Source organism: Macaca thibetana, chromosome 15, assembly GCF_024542745.1.
Source record: "Macaca thibetana thibetana isolate TM-01 chromosome 15, ASM2454274v1, whole genome shotgun sequence".
Classification (NCBI taxonomy): domain Eukaryota; kingdom Metazoa; phylum Chordata; class Mammalia; order Primates; family Cercopithecidae; genus Macaca; species Macaca thibetana.
Window position 1 is genome coordinate 39971552 of NC_065592.1, and position 26555 is coordinate 39998106.

The window sequence follows — 26555 nt, forward strand, 5'->3', positions numbered from 1 at the left end:
CTGACAGTGTTTTTAATCTTATCTGAATATATTTATTTAACTTAAAGGAAGAGCAAAGGCAGGTGATACAGAGTAAGTTTTACATTAAAACATTACGGCAAATAGCCAATATTTTAAAAGCTCTAAATGATTTTTTACAAATGCTTAAAACAGTTACTCTACGCTTTACATTATCACCATAAAGACACTCTCATTTTCACTTCAACCAAGATAAATGAATTACTCTATAGCCTTTCTTCTACTTAACATTTCCAGGTATTTACACTTCTTTAACATTATGATGAATAATGATAACTTCATTGTTATTAACAGATCAAATATAAAGGAGAACTTTATAACTATGACCACTCCAAATATTTTTTAAAGCCATAATTTATGTACTATTAAACAGGATTCAAATGAAGTTTGCGAGGGTACACAAAAAAATGAGGACAGATTATTATATATTAATACTTAATCTAAAAAATAACGGGTGGGAAATGTTTGACATTTTAAACAAACATAAAAGATTTCCCTCAGTAAAGAATAAAAATGTTTAAGTCATTTACGTCTCACTTGAAACCAAACTACGTATGCATCTTAGTTCAAATAGAGTCTTAGAACAAAGAGGTCTGTTCTCTTTCAGAAAAAACCCTGATGTAAACTTAAAACTCTAAACCTCGCTAATCAATTCAAGGCATGACTATCAATTAAAGTAAATCTTTTCATTTCTACAACTTCCATAATTCATTTATTCCAGCTTGCATTTAAAATCACTACCTCAGTGATGATCCTTTGACTTTGAACTTTTACAAACTGCTATGGACATGATAAGGCAAAACACTGAGATAGATTATAGTTTCAGGAAAGAAGGCTGAAGAACTTTAGATTTGTCTACAGAAGTAAAAAATTGCAACTGTTTCATATAACATAATCATCTCAGGTACTCCCACCCACACACAAACCGGAAGCATAAAGGGCAAGTAGAACATAGGACCTATCACTCACCACTGTTTTTTAAACCCCAGAATTGGTTTTAAAACCTTATTGTTGGTTTAGTTGAAGTGAGAAATAAACGAAATAACATAAGACTTTTCCCTTTTATACACATCCAAATATTCTCTCCCTCTTTCTCCACTTATGAACAGCAATGATTTTACCAAGAATTATTATATATAAAAAACTTCCACTAAACTTCACCACATAAGAAAAAGTTTTATTATAAATCTAAATTAATTCAAAAGCATTGCTGAAATATTTTCCAGTTCTGATAGTTTAAAAATAGTGAAATTAATTTGCTGATCATCTACATAAGCCTATCTATCAAAATAAAATTACTTCTAAGCATGGCTTAGCTGCGAATGAAGACTTTAAAAAAAAATTAAAACCAATAGAAAATACATCTTCTGAATCATATAATACAAACCATCTACATGTTTCACAAAACTCTTCAGTACATGTACATACCTGTGATAAAAATCTAAATTTCATCAAATTCAATATGCTGGTCTGAAGTTCCCAGCAGTTTTAAGATTATATTCTTTTCTTTTGTGAATATTTGTTTAAAATGTAATAAGATTCTGTTCCTTTTGCACTACTGAAGTGTGTGTCCTGAGAGTAAAGAAAGACAAAAATGGAGAGAAGCACTGATTCACTCTGTATGACTTGAATCACCTTTCTAAATACAAATCAGATTTGGAGGCTCCTCACTTCACTTGGGTGGAAAGCAATATGCTAAAAGTGAAACCAGACACACAAGTGAGACAGAAGGGAGTTTCTCAGATCAAGAAGATTGGCAGAGAAGATTTGCTTTAGGAACTCTCAGAATCTGGACAAAAGAAACAGCAAAATCATCACAGCTTCTCCCTAAACTTAATAAGCTTCTTTCATTCTCCAGAGAACATAAAACATCCTATTCTACTTGTTATTTCTATCTGTGAATGAAAAACTATTTTTGTATTTTTGATCTTACTCATGGAAATGTGGCAACATTGCTTCTGAATCTCTGCTGATGTTTCCAATCTATTTATTTAGAATCAGATTGAATTTGTAAAGTAAAAAGTATTTTAAGGCACTTAACTTCTATGCAATAAAACAGATTTTCCATATAGGCTGCTGCTACTATAATGAGTATCTAAAGCAAAAATAAGGAAAAACTGGAGAGCATAGAATAAAAACATGTAGAATGACAAAAAACAGTCTATAGCTAGAAGAAGATCAAATATGGAGCAAACTCAATTCCTACCCCACTATTAAAGTCTTACGTAAATTAGTTACTTCCTTTCTTTTCACTATTCATTTCCTTTCCATCCTCTTGATTATTTATTAATAATATTTCTGGATTTGAGGCAATATAGTAGAAACTCTCACACTCGGTGAAATACTCAGGCACTTGGTGAGACAGCAGTTTTTTAATTGCTTTATGTTGGCAGTGGATTCATAGTGAAAGCACACTATGACAAGCAGACTGTTCAGAATTCGAAATTCTATACACTGTTTTAGGTATAACCTAGGTATTGATTTTATTAATAGAATGACTGTTTCAATCAAATCAATACTAGTTACAGAGATTTAATTTTTTAGTTTTCTCCTAGTAATTAGGTCTTTAGTAGCCTATTTGGTGAATTGAAAAGTTTGAGAATCAAAAGAATTGGGAAGTGAATTTCACCTGCTATTTCTTCTCCCTCATCCTCTGGCTCTGCTCCAATTTTTTCCATTTCCTTTATGCACATACTTCTTCAAAATCTGCCGAACTTTTTTTTTTTATATCAATCAGCTTCCTATGGAGAAAGTTTATTTGCCAGCAAACTGGGTAAACTGCCTTTTTCTATTAATAATAATCACCCAATTCCTCTGATGATATATAAGCCCAAAGTTGTTGATCCCAAACAGTTCTACTGGTAGTAACACAAATAATGCAATAATAAAATGCAAATTAAAGCAAGTACTAGGGTATTAACATATTTTGAGAAAACTCTCAGATAGAACTCCAAATTTTCGTTTGATAGGGGAATTGCTAGAGATAGGCAATTCAAAGCTAAGTAGCAAAGAGACTGATGCTAGTTACTCTTTCCAGAAAATCCAGCTTATCTTCACAGTTATTATTACCATAACAACTATCACAATGTCTGAGTACATAAGATGGGTCCTTAATCACATGGAACTATAAAACCCAGTTACCTCACATGTGCACATAAAGCATCAGTTTGCACTAAGTGATAAAAACAGCCTTCAACCTCACCAGTATGGCAGCAATAACTATAGATGAACAGAATAACGAAGTGGTAATTATAAACTATCAAAAAGCATTCTTTCCAAATACTTTTCAACCAAGGACTGAGTGCTAACATCTCCTTCTCTCAAAAACATTGACGGTACTGGTTATCCTCTGAGTGAGGTGATTAAAGCACATGTGAAATTACAAAATTATCTCTAAAAAGATATTTATGTATTTATGTTTATAAAATATTTCTGAATGGTCCACTATATGCCAAGCATTGTGCTAGGTACTAAGGCTACGACAAAAGCAAGATTACCCAGAAACTCTGACTAGTGGCCTAAATGTTCCTTCCAAAGTTTTTTTTTTTTTTTAATCTCTCTAAAAATTACTGAATCATTAGCACTGAAAATATAAAATTAAAAAATAATCTGGCTTTGGAGATAGTGATGCAGGAGTGCCCTAAGTAAATAAAAAAAGAAAAAATGGGCAGGTGTAACATCTCTAAGATTCTATTCTAATTTGTAAATGACTTATACTCTACCTTTTCCACAAAGATTAAAGGTAGCTTAGAATAATTTATAAAATATAACAAGATGAGACAAGTTACAAATAAAAGAGAAACACTAAAACAAAAAGGAAAACAAGGGCAGTAATTATAAAACAAAGCTAGGATAGGTTTAAAAATTTGAGTTTTGGTGGCTAAAAATTTTGGCTCTAAGCTTTCTAGTAAACAATTTAAGTAAGAAAACCTTATCAGTTATTCCACTGAATACCCAAAAGATAAAAAAGAGACCAACTACTTTGAAGTACTACTATGTATTAAGCCAAGAATATTTTCAGAGTTAAAGACATTATAATGTGATCGGCAATTATCAATCACATCCTTAGAAGAGATGTAATGACAAATTTCACAGGGCTGTTTCTTAGAGTATCACTTCACAGAAGATGATGGCTTGACTCCCGTTGTAGATTACTTAATGTTGTCAGTTATTCAGAGAACTTGGCTGAAAGATAGATCTAACATCCCTTCTGAAAATCAGAATGCTTAAGAAAAAAAAGGCATGCCTGAAGAGGTCACCCCTGCACCTGGAAAGGAGTGAAGAGTACTCTGCACACAAGAATGACATTATCCCTTAGGAAATATATTTAAATTTCTCTTCAATAAATAGACAAATGGGTACTTGCCCTGAAATCCACTCCATAAACATAACCTCAAGTTTTTTATTCTGCAAAATATCCAGGGTACACATTTCCGGGAACACTGATCAGGGTCCAAGCATTTAGCATATTGGGATAGCGAATGATCCTTGAAGACCTATAGGTAATTCAGTATCTACTCAAGGAGGTGAGCTTTAATTAACTGCATTACTGTGATTGAGAATAAGATTTAGTACAATACGTTACCACCAACAGTCATGGATCTGGTCAAAGGAGGCTGTAGCAAAATTTCTTCATCATTAAATTGCTTCTTAAGTTCTTCTACAGATTCCAAATGGAGTTGGAGAAATTCTGCTGTTGCTGCTGATGCTTCTTCTTTAACAGGATCTATCATTCTCTTCAGAAGTACTAGGTCATCCTTTCGGACTTTCAAACAAAGCTTCTCAATTTCTCGGATATTGGATCGGAGTTGCTATAAAAGAAAAAATCATTAATGCCACCATTTCTTAGTATAAAGTATCTTTCTTTTCAGAAGTAATGTTATAATAGTTGTGGATGGAAATTATTACAAATATCTCCAAAATAGAAGGTGTAGCATAATACTTTTACATTTTCCATGTCTCTGGCTGGCCAAATCCAGCATCTTTAGAAACCACATGCTCATACTTTGAATTTATTTAGCATTTTTCCTTCATTAAATGTGGTTATACAAAGATAAATGCTCTTCACAATAAATCAAACACTACAGAAGCATATGAAATAAAAATGATTTTCTCACTTCACCTATCCCACCCCCTCTTAACCCAATCCTCCCACACATTTCTCACGGTTCATGCACACATTTAACATATATAAGGCTTCTCCCTTTTTATTAAAAAAATGGATTACATTATACACAGTAATCTATAATTTGTCATTGCATACTCAACAATACCATTCCTCCTGCTCAATGGTTACACTACATTCCACAGTGTAAGTACAGAAGAATTTACTCAATCACTCCTTCGGTGATCAACCGTCATTCGTGTTGTTTCCAATTTTTAGTTATTACAAACTATGAAACAAATATCCTTGCATATAAGTCCTAATTTACTATATTAGTATATATTATTCTAGTATATACTAATATTAATATGTTATTTTGTGTAGGAAAGACTCTCAGAAACAGGAATATTCAAATGATAATGTGCATTTTTATTTCAGAAGCTATTGTTTTTTTCCCAAAAAGCAGTAACACTTCACACTAGCATCAAAGTATGATTGCCTATTTCTCCACATGCTGCCAGTCCTGCATGTCATCTCACTGTTGCTTTACTCTGCACTGCCCTATGAATGAAGTTGTTAGATTTTTTTTATCAAATGATTTTCCTTCTTTTTGAGAAATACCTACTGGCTTAGTCATAAATTTTCCTCTAATATGTTGCTGTAATGAATTATGTATAGATTTTGTAGTGTAGACTCATCTTTATATTCCTGGGATAAATCCTTTCTAGTCTATATACATAATTTTTAAACACACTTGCTAGTATTTTATCTGAAACTTTAGCACATGGGGGGTGTGTGTGTGTGTGTATACACATGTATGCATGTACACAGTTTGTGTATTTCTACTATCTTTACTAGGTTTAAACTTGCTTTAATAGGTTTAAGGTTGTGCTAGCTTCATAAAATATACCAGGGAGCTTTCCCTCTTTCTCAATGGTCTATACTTTGAAAACAAAGAAACTATCCCTTTAAGATTAAATAGGACAAATTTGCAAAAATAATCAAAGTAAGATGTTTCAAAAAAGTTATATGTCTATTCATATATTTTAAATTATTTTCCCCTAAAGTGTTTTCACAATATTAATGCAAATCCTATACAGTAGACAGACCAGTACATGTTAATTAATTTTTCAAGTGCATACTCTGAGTGAGGTGTTATATTACTATAGTCCAAATTATTACATATAGAAAAAGCAAAACAAAAAAAATCTGTTTAGGATTTACTTGGTTATCTAGTGGCGACACTGGGGTTGAAAACCCAGGTATTCCTATAGGGCCAGCAATCTTTCCACTAAACTAAAATCATAATGCCTATCTATATAGTATCTTAATATCATACAATCTAAAGTTTCCATTTTACTGTAGTAAAATTAAAGTCAATTCTAGAAAAAAAAAATAGTTTAGTTACAACCTAAAGCATCTTGTAAGACTTTTCTGGGTGAAAAAACTGCACCTCTATCTTACCATACTTCCTGTAACCTTATCTTCAGTCTCTTACCATTCTAATATGAGCTCAAAAACCTAAGGATAATTAAACTGTAGATTCAAAATATGTGAAATGTAGGTATTAATATGTTAAAATTATACAACGGCATAGGTGAGCATCTAATCCAATCTCACAATTTTACAATAAGGAAACTGGAGTCTAGATAAACACAGTGCCTATTTCTCCACATGCTGCCAGTCCTGCATGTCATCTCACTGAATTAGGACTACAGCCCAGGCCTCAAGTCCCAGAACAATACTGTTTGCCACACACCACCATTTCCTGGCTGTGTGACTCCTTTCTGGACCATAATTATAAAGCTTGGTTGTATAGTTGCCAGTCTACAGAAATATTTTAGGTAATATTATCTTGGAGGAGCGTTAAAAATTTTCTACAGTCAAACTTAATGAGTATTTGTTTGTGACATCTTCCTCTCTTATATAATTTGTACATATGCCTGTCCCCAGTCAAATTACAGTAGCCAGCTGAGAACTCTATTACTATGAGTAATGTGGAAAATTTTGAGGGAAAGAAAGAAAAAACCCACTGAAGTATAAAATCTGATACTATAATAACATAAACAATAACAAAAACATAAATAATGGCTAAATTTTTATCAACACTTAAAGTTATCCATTGTGCTGACTGCTTTATATCTTTTATCTTCCCCTCGCAATATATCTTTGAAATGGGTATTACTATTATTCTCATTTTACAGAAGAGAAAATTAAAGCAAGAAGCTCAACAAGTAGCCCAAGATTACACTGCTAGTAAATAGTACAGGCAGGAATCAAATCCAGGCCACAGATCTTATGTTCTTAACTACTTTATTACATAGCAAACACCATCCAACACAAATATAATGCAAACTACACACACAAGCCACATATGTAATTTAAAAATTTCAAAAATTACATTTAAAAAGTAAAAAGAAACAAGAGAAATTAATTTTAATAATATTTTTATCTAACCTAACATAGCTAAAATACTATTTTAATATGCAATTATAAAAATTATTAACAAAATATTTTAAATTGTTTTATTTGTAGTAAGTCTTAGAAATCTGGTAATATTTTACATTCACAGCACATCTCAGTTCAAACTGGCTACACTTTAAGTGCTCAACAGTCATATGTAGTTAGGAGCTACTACATTGGATAGGGCAACAAGGGAATCTCTCTAAAATCAAATAGAGGGAACAGGATGGTAAAACCATATGTGAAGAACATAAAGTTAGGTGTTTCTGCTTCTAAAAACAACAGGCTAGGTGATTCAGACTAACCTTCCCACTAATGGCTACTTAAAAAGTTGAACAAAAATCAAATCACAAAACAAACGAAAAGGAAAAAAAAAAAACTTGAAAAGTATCAGAAAGTAAACAAGATAGTAAGTAACTATAGGACAACAGTTGGGCAAAGACAGAAATCTAGAGAGATGAGTCCTGAACTCAGGGCCACATTTGCTTTGGGAGTATTTGCATACCAGAGTACAAGCTCACAAAGCTTGGATTTAAATTTCCATGCCAGGACCTGCTAAGTATAAGGACTCTGGTACTTTTGGCTGGGATCGTCAGAGCTCCACCCTAAGAACACAGGTAATCCTAAAATAAAACAGCCCTTGCAAGAACTGCAGACTGGCTTCCAGTCTCCAGTAGCTCATAAAAAACCTTAAGCTCTAAAACTGGATAAAAATAATCTAGGAAAGTTAGTGCCCCCAGGGGCTTAGGAGGGCAAATGAAAATATCTGGAGGAAGATAACATCATCCCTAGCTTCAAATAATTTCTATAAATAATGTTTGAAATAAAATGTCCACCAATCAATCAAAGATTATCAAGCACATGAGGACATATGCAGCGTGAGGAAGAAACAGCAAAACAACAAGGAACAGAAACATCCAAAAGGACATGTAATATGGGAATGAGCAAATGTAGTCTATAAAACTACAGTTATTTTGTTCAAAGGCATAAAAATAAAGCTTGAAAATTTAGCAGACCACTGGAAACTATAAAAAGCAACATGCAGGTTTTTTAATGAATTTTCTATAATTTTAAAATAGTGTTAAAAAGAATTTAATAAATGAGTTTAGCTTCATATTAGGCCCAGTTCAAGAAAGATATAAACTGGAAAACAGATCTGAAGAAACTATGTAAAAAGTATCTATGTAAAACTATGTAAAATAGAAACAAGGAAAGTGAAAAATAGAGAAGAAAAGTTAAGAAATACAGAAGATATAGTTAGAAAAGGGTACAATATACATTTACTTAGAATTCCAGAAGAAGACAGAAAATGAATTTGAATACATAATGACTGAGAATTTTCAAAACATTGAAGAAAAACATCCATCCACAATTCAAGGTCAACAAATCCGGAGAAGAATAAATAAAAGGAAAAATACACCTAGCCAGAAGAGAGAAAAAGAAGGAGAAAAGATGTTTAAAAGCGCTACAGACAAAAGTATCTTGCAAAGAAACAGTAAGATTATAATGACTTATCAACAGCAATAACAAAAGCCTAAAGAAAATGGAACAATATATTCTAAGTATAGAAAGTAAATTACTACTAACCTAAAGTTCTATATGCTGCAAAAATATCTTTCAAGACCACAGGTAAAATAAAAATATTTTTAGACAAACAAAAGCTGAGAGAATTTGCCTACAGTAAGAGAAATATTAAATGGTGACCTTCAAAAATAACCATTAATCCCAGATATAAAGTTGGAAATGCAAAAAGAAATGAACAGGAATGAAAATAAGCTAAAAAGTGGGTAAATCTAGATGACCAGTAACTCTACTAAAACAACAATAATAATGTCTGTGGGGTTTAGAAATATTTACATAAAAATAGCACTTGAGTTGCAGGGCATACATGGAACTAAAATAGTCTAAGGAACTGATATTATCTGTACTTCTAAGTCAAATATGTATGTTGTAATTTCCAGTAAAAGTATATACATTTATTCTTAGGTATCCATGGAGGATTGGTTCAAGGACTCCCTGCGAATACCAAAAATCCATAGATGTTCAAACTCTTATATAAAATGGTGTCATATTTGCATATAATCTATGAATATCCTCCTGTATACTTTATCTCTAGGTTACTTATAATACCTAATACAATGTAAATACTATATAAATAGTTGTTATACAGTACTTTCATAGGGAACAGTGACAAGGAAAAGAGTCAGTACAGATGCAACTATCCATTCTTTTTTAAATATATTTTTGTTCCATGGTTGGTGAAATCCATGCAGAAGGCTCAAATGTAGTTCCTAAACTACAAAGGAAAAAATTAGATAAACTAAAAAAAAAGATCAGGGGCGGGGCAAGATGGCCGAATAGGAACAGCTCCAGTCTCCAGCTCCCAGCACCAGCGACACAGAAGACGGGTGATTTCTGCATTTTCAACTGAGGTACCGGTTCATCTCACTAGGGAGTGCCGGACAATCAGTGCTGGTCAGCTGCTGCAGCCCGACCAGCGAGAGCTGAAGCAGGGCGAGGCATCACCTCACCTGGGAAGCACAAAGGGGAGAGGAATCCCTTATCCTAGCCAGGGGAACTGAGACACACAACACCTGGAAAATCGGGTAACTCCCACCCCAATACTGCGCTTTACCAAGGGTCTTAGCAAACGGCATAGCAGGAGATTATATCCCACACCTGGCTGAGAGGGTCATGCCCGCAGAGCCTCCCTCATTGCTAGCACAGCAGTCTGTGAACTAACAGCAAGGCAGCAGTGAGGCTGGGCGCCCGCCATTGCTGAGGCTTAACTAGGTAAACAAAGCCACTGGGAAGCCCGAACTGGGTGGAGCCCACAGCAGCTCAAGGAGGCCTGCCTGTCTCTGTAGAGTCCACCTCTGGGGACAGGGCACAGCTAAACAAAAAAAACAGCAGCAGAAACCTCTGCAGACGCAAACGACCCTGTCTGACAGCTTTGAAGAGAGCAGTGGATCTCCCAACACGGAGGCTGAGATCTGAGAACGGACAGACTGCCTGCTCAAGTGGGTCCCTGACCCCTGAGTAGCCTAAATGGGAGACATCCCCCACTAGGGGCAGACTGACACCCCACACCTCACACAGCGGGGTACACCCCTGACACGAAGCTTCCAAAGCAAGAATCAGACAGGTACAAGCACTGTTAAGCAATATTCTATCTTCTGCAGCCTCTGCTGCTGATACCCAGGCAAACAGGGTCTGGAATGGACCTCAAGCAATCTCCAACAGACCTACAGCTGAGGGTCCTGACTGTTGGAAGGAAAACTAACAAACAGGAAAGACACCCACACCAAAACCCCATCAGTACGTCACCATCATCAAAGACCAAAGGCAGATAAAACCACAAAGATGGGGAAAAAGCAGGGCAGAAAAGCTGGAAATTCAAAAAATAAGAGCACATCTCCCCCTCCAAAGGAACGCAGCTCATCGCCAGCAACGGATCAAAGCTGGACGGAGAAAGACTTTGACGAGTTGAGAGAAGAAGGCCTCAGTCCATCAAACTTCTCAGAGCTAAAGGAGGAACTACATACCCAGTGCAAAGAAACTAAAAGTCTTGGAAAAAGAATGGAAGAATGGATAACTAGAATAATCAATGCAGAGAAGGCCATAAACGAACTGACAGAGATAAAAACCATGACACGACAAATACGTGACAAATGCACAAGCTTCAGTAACCGACTCGATCGACTGGAAGAAAGAGTATCAGCGATAGAGGATCAAATGAATGAAATGAAGTGAGAAGAGAAGTCTAAAGAAAAAAGAGGAAAAAGAAATGAACAAAGCCTGCAAGAAGTATGGGATTATGTGAAAAGACCAAATCTACGTCTGATTGGGGTGCCTGAAAGTGAGGGGGTAAAATGGAACCAAGTTGGAAAACACTCTTCAGGATATCATCCAGGAGAACTTCCCCAACCTAGTAAGGCAGGCCAACATTCAAATTCAGGAAATACAGAGAATGCCACAAAGATACTCCTCGAGAAGTGCAACTCCAAGACACATAATTGTCAGATTCACCAAAGTTGAAATGAAGGAAAAAATGTTGAGGGCAGCCAGAGAGAAAGGTGGGGTTACCTACAAAGGGAAGCCCATCAGATTAGCAGCCGATCTCTCGGCAGAAACTTTACAAGCCAGAAGAGATGGGGGCCGATATTCAACATTCTTAAAGAAAACAATTTTCAACCCAGAATTTCATATCCAGCCAAACTAAGTTTCATAAGTGAAGGAGAAATAAAATCCTTTACAGATAAGCAAATGCTTAGAGATTTTGTCACCACCAGGCCTGCCTTACAAGAGACCCTGAAGGAAGCACTAAACATGGAAAGGAACAACCGGTACCAGCCATTGCAAAAACATGCCAAAATGTAAAGACCATCGATGCTAGGAAGAAACTGCATCAACTAACGAGCAAAATAACCAGTTAATATCATAATGACAGGATCAAGTTCACATGTAACAATATTAACCTTAAATCTAAATGGACTAAATGGTCCAATTAAAAGACTGGCAAATTGGATAGAGTCAAGACCCATCAGTTTGCTGTATTCAGGAGACCCATCTCACATGCAGAGACACACGTAGGCTCAAAATTAAGGGATGGAGGAAGATCTACCAAGCAAATGGAGAACAAAAAAAAGCAGGGGTTGCAATACTAGTCTCTGATAAAACAGACTTTAAACCATCAAAGATCAAAAGAGACAAAGAAGGCCATTACATAATGGTAAAGGGATCAATTCAACAGGAAGAGCTAACTATCCTAAATATATATGCACCCACTACAGCAGCACCCAGATTCATAAAGCAAGTCCTTAGAGACTTACAAAGAGACTTAGACTCCCATACAATAATAATGGGAGACTTCAACACCCCACTGTCAACATTAGACAGATCAACGAGACAGAAAGTTAACAAGGATATCCAGAAATTGAACTCATCTCTGCACCAAGCGGAACTAATAGACATCTACAGAACTCTCCACCCCATATCAACAGAATATACATTCTTCTCAGCACCACATCGCACTTATTCCAAAATTGACCACATAATTGGAAGTAAAGCACTCCTCGGCAAATGTAAAAGAACAGAAATTATAACAAACTGTCTCTCAGACCACAGTGCAATCAAACTAGAACTCAGGACTAAGAAACAATCAAAACCGCTCAACTACATGGAAACTGAACAACCTGCTCCTGAATGACTACTGGGTACATAACAAAATGAAGGCAGAAATAAAGATGTTCTTTGAAACCAATGAGAACAAAGATACAACATACCAGAATCTCTGGGACACATTTAAAGCAGTGTGTAGAGGGAAATTTATAACACTAAATGCCCACAAGAGAAAGCTGGAAAGATCTAAAATTGACACTCTAACATCACAATTAAGAGAACTAGAGAAGCAAGAGCAAACACATTCAAAAGCTAGCAGAAGGCAAAAAATAACCAAGATCAGAGCAGAACTGAAGGAGATAGAGACACAAAAAATCCTCCAAAAAATCAATGAATCCAGGAGTTGGTTTTTTGAAAAGATCAACAAAATTGATAGACCAATAGCAAGACTAATAAAGAAGAAAAGAGAGAAGAATCAAATAGACGCAATAAAAAAGGATAAAGGGGATATCACCACCGATCCCACAGAAATACAAACTACCATCAGAGAATACTACAAACACCTCTATGCAAATAAACTAGAAAATCTAGAAGAAATGGATAATTTCCTGGACACTTACACTCTCCCAACACTAAACCAGGAAGAAGTTGAATCCCTGAATAGACCAATAGCAGGCTCTGAAATTGAGGCAATACTAAATAGCCTACCAATGAAAAAAAGTCCAGGACCAGATGGATTCACAGCTGAATTCTACCAGAGGTACAAGGAGGAGCTGGTATCATTCCTTCTGAAACTATTCCAATCAATAGAAAAAGAGGGAATCCTCCCTAACTCATTTTATGAGGCCAACATCATCCTGATACCAAAGCCTGGCAGAGACACAACAAAAAAAGAGAATTTTAGACCAATATCCCTGATGAACATCGATGCAAAAATCCTCAATAAACTACTGGCAAACCGAATCCAGCAGCACATTAAAAAGCTTATCCACCATGATCAAGTGGGCTTCATCCCTGGGATGCAAGGCTGGTTCAACATACGCAAATCAATAAACGTAATCCAGCACATAAACGGAACCAAAGACAAAAACCACATGATTATCTCAATAGATGAAGAAAAGGCCTTTGACAAAATTCAACAGCCCTTCATGCTAAAAACTCTCCATAAATTTGATACTGATGGAATGTATCTTAAAATAATAAGAGCTATTTATGACAAACCCACAGCCAATATCATACTGAATGGGCAAAAACTGGAAGCATTCCCTTTGAAAACTGGCACAAGACAGGGATGCCCTCTCTCACCACTCCTATTCAACATAGTGTTGGAAGTTCTGGCTAGGGCAATCAGGCAAGAGAACGAAGTAAAGGGTATTCAGTTAGGAAAAGAAGAAGTCAAATTGTCCCTCTTTGCAGATGACATGATTGTATATTTAGAAAACCCCATCATCTCAGCCCAAAATCTCCTTAAGCTGATAAGCAACTTCAGCAAAGTCTCAGGATACAAAATTAATGTGCAAAAATCACAAGCATTCTTACATACCAGTAATAGACAAACAGAGAGCCAAATCAAGAATGAACTTCCATTCACAATTGCTTCAAAGTGAATAAAATACCTAGGAATCTAACTTACAAGGGATGTAAAGGACCTCTTCAAGGAGAACTACAAACCACTGCTCAGTGAAATAAAAGAGGACACAAACAAATGGAAGAACATACCATGCTCATGGATAGGAAGAATCAATATCGTGAAAATGGCCATACTGCCCAAGGTAATTTATAGATTCAATGCCATCCGCATCAAGCTACCAATGAGTTTCTTCACAGAATTGGAAAAAACTGCTTTAAAGTTCATATGGAACCAAAAAAGAGCCCGCATCTCCAAGACAATCCTAAGTCAAAAGAACAAAGCTGGAGGCATCATGCTACCTGACTTCAAACTATACTACAAGGCTACAGTAACCAAAACAGCATGGTACTGGTACCAAAACAGAGATATAGACCAATGGAAAAGAACAGAGTCCTCAGAAATAATACCACACATATACAGCCATCTGATCTTTGACAAACCTGAGAAAAACAAGAAATGGGGAAAGGATTCCCTATTTAATAAATGGTGCTGGGAAAATTGGCTAGCCATAAGTAGAAAGCTGAAACTGGATCCTTTCCTTACTCCTTATATGAAAATTAAGTCAAGATGGATTAGAGACTTAAATGTTACACCTAATACCATAAAAACCCTAGAAGAAAACCTAGGTAATACCATTCAGGACATAGGCATGGGCAAGGACTTCATGTCTAAAACATCAAAAGCAATGGCAACAAAAGCCAAAATTGACAAATGGGATCTCATTAAACTAAAGAGCTTCTGCACAGCAAAAGAAACTACCATCAGAGTGAACAGGCAACCTACAGAATGGGAGAACATTTTTGCCACATACTCATCTGATAAAGGGCTAATATCCAGAACCTACAAAGAACTCAAACAAATTTACAAGAAAAAAACAAACAAACCCATCAAAAAGTGGGCAAGGGATATGAACAGACATTTCTCAAAAGAAGACATGCATACAGCCAACAGGCACACGAAAAAATGCTCATCATCACTGGCCATCAGAGAAATGCAAATCAAAACCACAATGAGATACCATCTCACACCAGTTAGAATGGCAATCATTAAAAAGTCAGGAAACAACAGGTGCTGGAGAGGATGTGGAGAAATAGGAGCACTTTTACACTGTTGGTGGGATTGTAAACTAGTTCAACCACTATGGAAAACAGTGTGGCGATTCCTCAAGGATCTAAAACTAGAAATACCATATGACCCCAGCCATCCCATTACTGGGTATATACCCAAAGGATTATAAATCATGCTGCTATAAAGACACATGCACTCGTATGTTCACTGTGGCACTATTCACAATAGGAAAGACTTGGAATCAACCCAAATGTCCATCAGTGACAGACTGGATTAAAGAAATGTGGCACATATACACCATGGAATACTATGTAGCCATAAAAAAGGATGAGTTTGTGTTCTTTGTAGGGACATGGATGCAGCTGGAAACCATCATTCTCAGCAAACTATCGCAAGAACAGAAAACCAAAAACCCCATGTTCTCACTCATAGGTGGGAACTGAACAATGAGATCACTTGGACTCGGGAAGGGGAACATCACACACCGGGGCCTATTATGGGGATGGGGAAGCAGGGACGGATGGCATTGGGAGTTATACCTGATGTAAAGGACGAGTTGATGGGTGCTGATGAGTTGATGGGTGCAGCACGCCAACATGGCACAAGTATACATATGTAACAAACCTGCACGTTATGCACATGTACCCTAGAACTTAAAGTACAATAATAAAAAAAAAAGATCAATACAAAAGAAAGTAAATATGGAGATTTAAAAAATATGTGTAAGAAATAGAAAGCACATAATAAGGTGAAAGATTTAAACCTAAATATATCAATAATTACATTAATTTAAAATGAGATAAATATTCCAGTTACAAGATGAAGATTTATAGACTGAATTTTTAAAAACTTAAGCGATTGTATCTAAAACATAAAGGTTCAATGTAAAAAGATGAAAAAGATAAATCACTTTAACCCTAACATCTCCTCTCCAAAGAAAACCTGCTGTAGCAATATGAGAAAAAACAGACTTTAAAGCCAAAACATTACTAAAAACAAAGAGAATCAGTTTCAATACCTGTACCATGAATATATAATAATACCTAAGTTAAGTATACCTAATAACACACCCACAATACATAATAATGCAAAACCGGACAAGAACTATAAAGAAAAATTTAAACAAATCCACAATCTTAAGGGAAGGCTTTAACGCCTTTAAGTAATTAACAGAACAAATGGACAAAAGGATGTAAGTTAATATAGAGGATTTGAACAATAAGTTTAACACAAACTATATATAAATTATACAGAACACTACAACCAACAAGGTGAGGATACACATGTAAAAAACATACAAATACACATGGAGAACATTTATAAAAATGGATTATATATTGAGTCTTAAAGGAAGTTTTGACAAATTTCAAAAATATTGACACTGACATCATTAAACTTGAAATCATTCATAAAATATATCTGTAAATATTTCATGTCCAATAATGAAGAAAGACATATTTCTAAATAACCCACAAGTCAGAGAAGAAATCACAATGGAAATTAAAAATGCTGGCTGGGCGCGGTGGCTCATGCCTGTAATCCTAACACTTTGGGAGGCTGAGGAGGGCAGATCATCTGAGGTCAGGAGTTCGAGACCAGCCTGACAAACATGGTGAAACCCCGTCTCTACTAAACATACAAAAAGTTAGCTGGGTGTGGTGGTGGGCACCTGTAATCCCAGCTACTCGGAAGGCTGAGGCAGGAGAATCTTTTGAACCCAGGAGGCGGAGGTTGCAGTGAGCCAAGATTGCACCACTGCACTCCAGCCTGGGTGACAGAGTGAGACTCCGACTCAATAAAACAAAAACAAAAATCAGCCAGACGAGGTGGCATGTGCCTGTAGTCCCAGCTACTTGGGGGGCCAAGGCAGAAGAATCGCTTGAATCCGGGAGGCAGAGCTTGCAGTGAGCGGAGATGGAGCCACTGCACTCCAGCCTGGGTGACAGAGTAAGATTGCATCTCAAAACAAAGAAACAAACAAATGAACAAACAAAAACAAATATAGGGATTCAATAAATTCAAATAAATTTACAAAAGGTTAATTGATAATTTGTTTTGTTTTGGTGAAACTTGATAAGCTGATTCTAAAATGTATACGAAAAGGCACAGGGCTGAGACTATCTAAATCACTTCTGAAGTAGGAAGTAGGAGAATTTCCTCTGTTAGATATCAAAACTCATTATAGAGCCATAGTAATTAAGAGAGTATGGCATTAGTGCAAGAATAGACAAACACACAGTGAAACAGCCCAGAAACAAACCAAACATATATGCACTTGACTTATGACAAAAGTAGCACTACAGAGCAATGCTGGGGAAAAAAATGAAGTTTTCAAAACATTAGGCTTAGTAATCTGGGTATCCTTATAAAAAAAAGAAACGAAGTTGGATATACCACTTCACACCATATACAGTAATCAATCAGATGGACTGTAGACTTAAATGTGAAAGGCAAAACAATAACACTTTTAAATAGAAGAATATCTTTGTAACCCTGGGTAGGAAAGACTTCTTAAACACGGAAGAACCCTTGAGCCCAGGAGTTCGAGACAGCAGTGAGCTATGATTGCACCACTGCACTCCAGCCTGGGTGACAAAGGGAGATCCCATCTCTAAAAAATAAAAATAAAAGTAAACATGGCACAAAATCACCAACTATAAAAGATTGATAACCTTTAAATTAAATGAGCTTCTAGTCATCAAGAAACACCACTAAGACAGTGAAAAAGTAAACCACTGAGTGGCAGAAGATAACTGCAACACATATGACCGATAAAGGGGTCATAGGCAGAACATATAAAGAAGTCTTACAAATCAATCCAAAAAATACAAACAACCCACAGAAATGTAGGCAAGAACTCTAAATGGGCATGTCTCATAAACACATGAAAAGTTAATCTCAGGAATAATCAGGTAAATGTAAATTAAAACCACAATTAACTTACCCACCAGAACAGCTAAAATTAAAGTCTGAGAATACTAAATATTGGTATTGGTAAGGATGTGGTGCCCACAGTATTGTATTCACTGCTGGAAGGAATGTAAAATTAACATTACTGTTTTGGAAAATAGCTTGGCATTACTTACTAAAGTTGAAAATAAGTATGCTCAAGGAACCAACAATTCCTGTCCTAGGAATACACTCAACAGAAATATGTGCACATGCGTAAAAATATACAAGAATGTTAACAGCATTTATAATATAAACTGAACAACTCAAATGTCCATCAACAGAATGGATACATATGGTATATTCATTAAATAGCATACAGCAATGAAAATGGATAAACTCTTGTTATAGGCAAAAACATAGGTAAATGACAAGCCAGACACAAAGGATATCTTGTTTAATTCAATTTATATAATGTTCAAAAACAGGCTAAATTAAACTACAGTCTTAAGGACACACTTTGGCAGTAAAATTATATACAAAAGGTACAAAGTATTTACCATATAAATCAAGATAGTGATTACTTTTGCAGGGGAAAAGGTGGTTGTAATTGGGAAGAGGCTATGGGCTTCCAGGATACTAGCAACTGTGTATTTCTTGATCTGAGCAGTGATACATGAGTGTTCACAGTATAATAATTTAGGTGTATATTTATATTTTAGGCATTTTTTAGAATATGTAAATTATATTTCACAATAAAAAGTTTAAATAATACTTTCAGAAAATAATACTATATTGCCTTGTATAGTCAATTAACCTCAGGACAGAAACAAGGTTGAAGCATTTGAGTAGGGGTAAAACTGAGTAGGAATTTTATTGTGGAAGTATATTGGATAAGGATATTAACATTCAACTAAACTGTAAAGTTTCTAAGAACGAGGATTGTGTCTAATTTCTTTGTCAAATATCCTAATGGCCACGTTTGGTCCCTGGCATATGATATGATTTAATCAATATGGTAAAAGAATGAATGCTTTCTTAATACTTTCCACAAAGTGGCAAAGTAGTAGTCCAACAACATGGATCTCCCAACTATCAAGAAACCAACTAAAATTCTTCCCTAGAAAAGTATAAGTCACTAGCATACGAAACATTCCATGTTTCGTTAGGTGGAAGAAATAATGAAAATAACTACTCCTTTGGAATTAATTCTGACATACAAGCATAAAATAATGAAGTGGAAGTGAGACGCATGAGAGAGAAACCATGATGCCATCTTTCAGTTCACAAGAATTTGAAGGAACACTAGGATTAGCGATTCTTTAGGAAAGAGAATTTGATCAAGTTTAAAGAAAAAAGCTGTATGATGCCATAGCAGAAATCATACTGTAATAAAGTTTTTTGAAAAAGAGATAAAGTTTCTAAAAAGTAAAATTCTAGGCCAGGCGCGGTGGCTCACGCCTGTAATCCCAGCACTTTGGGAGGCCGAGGTAGGCAGATTGCCTGAGGTCAGGAGTTTGACACCAGTCTGGACAACATGAAGAAACCCCATCCCTACTAAAAATACAAAAAAATTAGCCAGGCGTGGTGGCATGCGCCTGCAATTCCAGCTACTTGGGAGGCTGAGGCAGGGGAATTGCTTGAAGCCGGCGGGTGGAGGTTGCAGTGAGCTGAGATCACACCACTGCACTCCAGCCTGGGTGACAGAGCGGGACTTCATCTCAAAAAAAAAAAAAAGTAAAATTCTTACACTATACAAACAAGTTAATCTGACACTATAAAAACAGTTAAGCTCACACCTGTACTCCCAGCACCTTGGGAGGCCGAGGCGGGCAGATCACTTGAGGTCAGGAGTTTGAGACCAGCCTAGTCAACATGGTGAAACCCCATCTCTATTAAAAATACAAAAATTATCCGGACATGTTGGTCGGCACCCATAATCCCAGCTACTTGGGAGGCTGAGGCAGAAGACTCACTTGAACCCGGGAGGTGGTGGTTGCAGTAAGCCAAGAGATCATGCCACTGCACTCCAGCCTGGGTGACAAGAGTGAGACTGCCTCTCAAAAAATAAAAAATAAGTTAATCTGATAAGAAAGAAAAGAAAGTGGCATCTAAAGAATCCAATATGGTTGTTGCATAAGGTGTGCTATGATAAGTTCAGAATTTTAAGAGACTTGTAAAACGAGAATCTTGTAAGTAAAGTAAGAGCCCAGAATGAGTGGAGGTTGATGAGAAAATGTTAAGAACAATAAAAAGGACTTAAAAAATACATGTAGAGTAACAACAAGAAAGAAAGTTCAGGCCCACTGCTTGGGGCAGATGGTGCAGTGTTAGCAGATGATGCAGAGAAAGCAGAATTATGTAACTCCTATTTTGCTTTGATTCTCTATTAAGGGGAAATATTCAAAATGAAAGGGGCGGAAGAAACATGCTCAAAGGAAATCTGAAACATATCATACAGTAAGGATCTAGGTAGGCTTCCTCAAGGAGGGGAGACTTGTGCTGTCTCTGAAAAATAATACTGGGAAAATAGAACATACTAAATAGGAAGAATAGATTGGGAAAAGACCGAGGTAGGGGGTGGAGCCTTCTAAATACTGTATTTCATCAATTTTAGAAGACAGTATCTTGTCCACATTTTAACATCTCTAAAATTGGAAAGTATCCTAAAATAAATGGTAAAAAGCATTGTGCATAGTTAACTGGCAGTACTTTTTTCTTTCTTAGAGGTATACAGAATAACAGTGTGTCTTACAACTGATGATGTTTTAGATTTAATGTCTTCCCTGAGATTCTGTAGAACCTATGCCAATCAGAGTAGAGGTCAAGGATCCTAAATCCTGATTAATCAGCTCATAAGAATTTTAAGGCAAAATTTAAGTTATAAATTCCTCTAAATCTCACAATAAACTAAAACAACTCATACCCTAATAGCATTAATTTTGGAATCTACTCTTGTATCTTCTTTTCCATTCTCTGTCGGTTTTGCTTCTTCTTGTTTCTTCTTTTCTGCTAACCAGTCTACTACATTTGCTTCTCCACTCTCCTCCTTATTCCCTCTCTTTTCTATTGTTTCTCCCTTTTAAATCATCCCCCTTTTAAAAAATTAAAAAGTAAACAGCTCAAATGTTCTACATGTTTCCTAGTAAAATCATGAAAGTCACATCTCACATCTACAAATTCCATGGCTGATTTTATTTTTGTGCATCCGTGTACTTACAGAACTGGGATAGCTTCTCCAAAGCAGTATCTTTCCAAATGTGGTCTGAAATCTACTGAATCAGAATCTCTAATGTGGATCCCAGAAATCCGTGACCTCAACAAGTTCTACATTATCACTATTATGAAGAAAAAGCTAGGCTGGTAGCTTCCTTCCTTCTTCCCTCCCTTCCTCTCATCAGGTCCCTCCCTAAGTCCCTCCCTTCCTTCCTTCCTTCCAGACAGGGTCTCATGCTGTCACCCAGGCTGGAGTACAGTGGCATGATCATGGCTCACTGCAATCTCAATCTCCCAGGCTCAAGAGATCCTCCCACCTGAGCCTCCCAAGCAGCTGGACTACAGAGCACACACCACCATGCCTAGCTAATTTTTTGCTATTTTTTGTAGAGACAGTTTCACCATGTTGCCCAAGCTGGTCTTGAACCCATGAGCTGAGGAGATCCATCCACCTTGGCCTCCCAAACTATCAGCATTACAGGTGTGAGCCACTGCGCCTGGCCTTTATGAGATTTCTATAAAAGCCAAGTTAATGTTCTTCAGTGAATTATTACAGTAGTAACAATTTCCAACTCTTTCATTTAGTTTCAAATTTTGATCACAAAATGTTTCTTAATCCTAATGTTTTCTTATCCCAGAGAAGAAAATTGTTAAGTATACTATATTTGCAGTTTCAAAACAATAATAGATGACTTCTGGTTCTTTCCAAGGTGAGCACAGTTCACTTAATTGGAGAGGAGAGTACAGCACAGGGAGAGAGAGCCCTGGAAATATGCAGAGGGATCAGTGATACATCAGTATTTAGAGGTCACTAAATACCAGAATTCAGCAAAGAACTGATCAGAACATGTATGTGAGAAAATTACCCAAAGCTGGGGAGGGAACCACCTGAACAAGTTAGAGGGAATAGTACCCAGCACTCACTCAACACTGGAGACATTGCCTGTTGCCACTAGCCAAAATGGGAAAACTCTTAATTCACAGGGCATTGAGTAGAGCACTCAAAAAGGTTTTGCCCCCATGATGAGAAATAATTAGCCTCAGACTGAGCAGTGCTGTAGTTAAGCCTAATGGATCATAAGAGTAAGACCCTAAAGGATCAAACAGTTTCAAAGCAACTTAACTACACTCCAGAACAAAGCTCACTGTTTTATATAAATATAAGATTTATAAAAACATTAAAATATCCAGCACCTACCAAAGTAAAAGAGACCCAATTGAAGATCACTAGACACAAAGAAACAAGGAAACATCACCCATAATGAGGAAAATAATCACTGAATTGAAATTGACATAGAATTGCCATAGATATTAGCATTAGTAGAAAAAGATATTAAAATAGTTATTGCAATTGTATTTCATGTGTTCAAAAAGTTAATTAGAGACATAGAAGATATAAAAAAGACTCACATCAAAATTCTGGAGAAGAAAACTACAATATGTGAGTGAGATGAAGAAAACATTGAATGGATTAATGTCAGACTAGACACTGCCACTGCTAAGACTAATAAACATAAAGGCATGGCAACAGACACTATCCAAAATAAAACACACAGATAAAAAATCAAAAAGAATTAAAAGAGCATCAATGAGCTGTCAGATAACTTCAAGCAACCTAACATATGTGTAACTGGAGCCCTTGAAGGAGAAGAGAAGGGAGGGGACAGAAAAATATATGAATAATGGCCAAAAAATTTCCACATTTGATGCAAACGATAAATCCAGAGGTCCAAGAAGCTCGATAAATTCAAAGCACAAGACACGAAGAAAATGCCACCAAAGCCTATCATAATCAAAGTGCCCAAAACCAGTGATTAAAGGAAAATCATAAAAGTAGTGAGAGAAATGAGACACATTACATACAAAGGAACAATGATAACAATTAAGGAGATTTCTCATCAGAAACAATGCAAGTGAGAAGACAGCTGAACATGTTTAAAGTACTGAAAGAAAAAAGTCAATGTATGTAGAGCAAAATTTCTTTTAAAAACAATGGTGAAATAAAAACTTTTCAGATGTACAAAAACTCAAAGTATTCGTCACAGCAGAGTCACACTCCCTTTAACAAAAATGTTAAAGGAAATCTTTCCAGCAAAAGGAAAACCATACCAGATGGAAATATGGATCTACATAAAGGCATTAAGCACACTAAAAATGGAAATGACACCAGTACATATATAAGATTTTTTTCTTTAATATCTAAATCACTTTTAAAAAATGCCTATTTAAATGTTATGAAGTATATTACGTATAAAAGCTAAATATATGAGAATAACAGCATATAGGCTGGTAGAGGAGAAATAGAGGTGTATTGTTAAGTTTCGTAAACATATGTGAAATAGAATAATACCACTTGCAAATAAACTGTGATAAGATGTACACTAAAGACCCTAAAGGAACCACTAAAATAACAGAGGTATTAGCTAGCAAGGCAAGGAGATAAAATGGAATAAAAAATTCACGAAAGAAGGAAAAAAGCCATAAGTAGTTATAACATTTAGTTATAAAACCAAAGAGAACAAAAGAGAGAAGTTGTTTTTAACTTATCAAAATTCAAAAGAAAACAGAAACATCATTAATCATTAAGCAAATGAAGGTTAAAATCATGAGATACCATTACAGACTTAATTAGAATGGTTAAAATGTAAAAGGCTGACTATATTAACTGTTTGCAAGGACAATGGAGGAACTGGTGGGAATATAAAACGATATAATCATTTTGGAAAACAACTTGGCAGTTTCCTAAAAAACAACTATTATATGTTCTAGCCATTCCACTCCTAAGTATTTACCCACAGTAAATGAAATCCTTTGTCCACAGAAATACTTGTACCCAAATGTTCATAGCAGCTTTATTAGTAATAGCCAAACAGTGGTATAGTGGTATAGTCATACAACAGAATACTATTCAACAATAAAAAGGAATTAAACACTGACACACATTACAACATAAATGAATTTCAAAATATTTATGCAGAGTGGAAGAACCTCAGACACTTCCAAAAGCTGTCTACTAACTCTGAGATACCATATCCTGCAAGGCTCTCCATGATCTGACCCTCTTGATCTCTTTGACTTCATCTCCTGTACTCTCCTTGCTCACAGTAGCCACACTGACCTCCTTACTATTCCTTGACTATGCCACATCCTCTCACCTCAGAGTCGTCCCTCTGCCTGGCAATTCTATTCCCCATTGTTTATGCCTTCACTTCCTTTAGATCTCTGCTCAAATGTCATCAGAAGCCTTCCACAAACACCATTTATTTAAAAGAACACTCAACACCTTCTGTGATTCTTTGTTCCCTTTAACTTGCTTTACTTTTCTTCATGGCATTTATAATCATCTAACATATTACATATTTGTTTATTTTTTTAAAAATCTCTCTCTGCTCTCTCCACTTGCCACCGCCACAGTTGTATGCCCAGTGTCTAGAAGAGTATCTACAACACAGTAAATGTTCAAATGCTTCTGCTTTTCTAATAATCAGGTCAGAAAAGCAGACATTGTACCAAATTCTGAAAATTTTCAGAAATATCCAGCAGTTAATCAAGGGATCTATAATCACTGAGATAAGTTTTTTAAAAAGAACATACATCAACTTAACAAGCTTTGCAGTGCACAAATAGTAAACTGTTAACTATGGCTACCTTTCAACAAATTAAAAACTACTTCTCTCTTTTGTTCTCTTTGGTTTTATAACTAAATGTTATAACTACTTATGGCTTTTTTCCTTCTTTCAGAAATGTCCCAAAACTTCTGTCTAAAGATTAAAAAATATACTCAAATATATACTTATCTATATGGATAATTGTAAAAAGTAATTATTTTAAGTTAATTGAAAATTCTGAAAAATGGCTAAATATGTACTTAATGATTAAGAGTGGCTATGCATATATTTGCCTTTTTAAAATATTGATTTAAGGATTCTTAATGTGTTTTTACAACATGTAATTTTGAGAACAAATTGTGTACAGCAGAAAACATTTGGTATCATAATAATTAATCTGATATCTTTACAAACACAGAGCAGAAGTCCACTGGTAAACATTTAAATAACTTAGAGTAAACACATTCTAGACAGCATATAATTTATTGCCAAGGGCTCCAGAGTCATAGCTATTTAATTAAAATAAATCTGGACTATACTTTCATTACCTAACTATCTTACTTAAGGCACTGATACTAACATAATGACTTCACACTTACTTCAACATCAAAAGTCACCAAAAAGAATATATATAGCTTAACAAGCATCAACTAAACCACCAAAAAGAGTAAAAATCAATAGAGAAAAAGGTCTCCGTCCATTTATTTAATAAATATCTAATGAGCATCTTATATAGGTATTAAGTGTAGCACTCGAGTCCCTACCCACCTGAATTATTATTCAAAATGTTTCCAGATTAAAATAAAAACATTAGAATACAACACTAGAATGGGTTCTCATTAAAGATTCTTATTAAGTGCCAACTAAGAGCATTGACAGTATGCCAGATAAACTGGTTTCCTACTACTTCTTAGACAAACAATAAATCTCTTCAGCTTTCTAGTATCTGAAAAATGAGGATAATACCCCTTATCTAGCATCCAGATAGCAGGTACTATATCATTTATTGGTCTCTATAACGCAATTGTCAATTAATCATATCTGACTTATATTAACTTTTACTAAGGTTTTAAACTATTGTTTAAATACTTAAGTTTTGTGAATTCCTGTCTAGGTAAGTTCCTTCAAGGAAGAAACTGTGATGTACTTTTCAGAATCCTCTATTATCAATTAGTGTTGTTACTAAATATTAAGTATTTGGGAAGGAGAGCTAGGAAGACGCAGCTTTGTAAAATATTCCTTTTGTACTTTTGTATGACAAGTGACAAAAATGGGGAAAATAATGTAATTACAGTGTGTTCTAAATTAAACTAGCAAGTCAACAAATAAGCAGCTTTACTTCTGTCCAGATTCAAGAGAAGGGGAATTAGACTCCACCTATTGGTGGGGGAGTAGCAAGGTCATAATATAAAAGGCCATGTGGAATGGGAGATATTTT

At 35.6% G+C, this 26555-nt stretch overlaps 1 protein-coding gene across 1 annotated transcript in view; it reads right to left on the reverse strand.

Annotated features, from left to right (window-relative positions):
- The window catches only part of STX17 (syntaxin 17), a 77358-nt gene that overhangs the window by 23261 nt on the left and 27542 nt on the right, over nucleotides 1-26555 (reverse strand). Inside the window, exon 4 of the mRNA XM_050761517.1 lies at nucleotides 4604-4829. Within this exon, the coding sequence (XP_050617474.1) occupies nucleotides 4604-4829 (226 nt within the window). The remainder of the gene's footprint in view (nucleotides 1-4603; nucleotides 4830-26555) is intronic.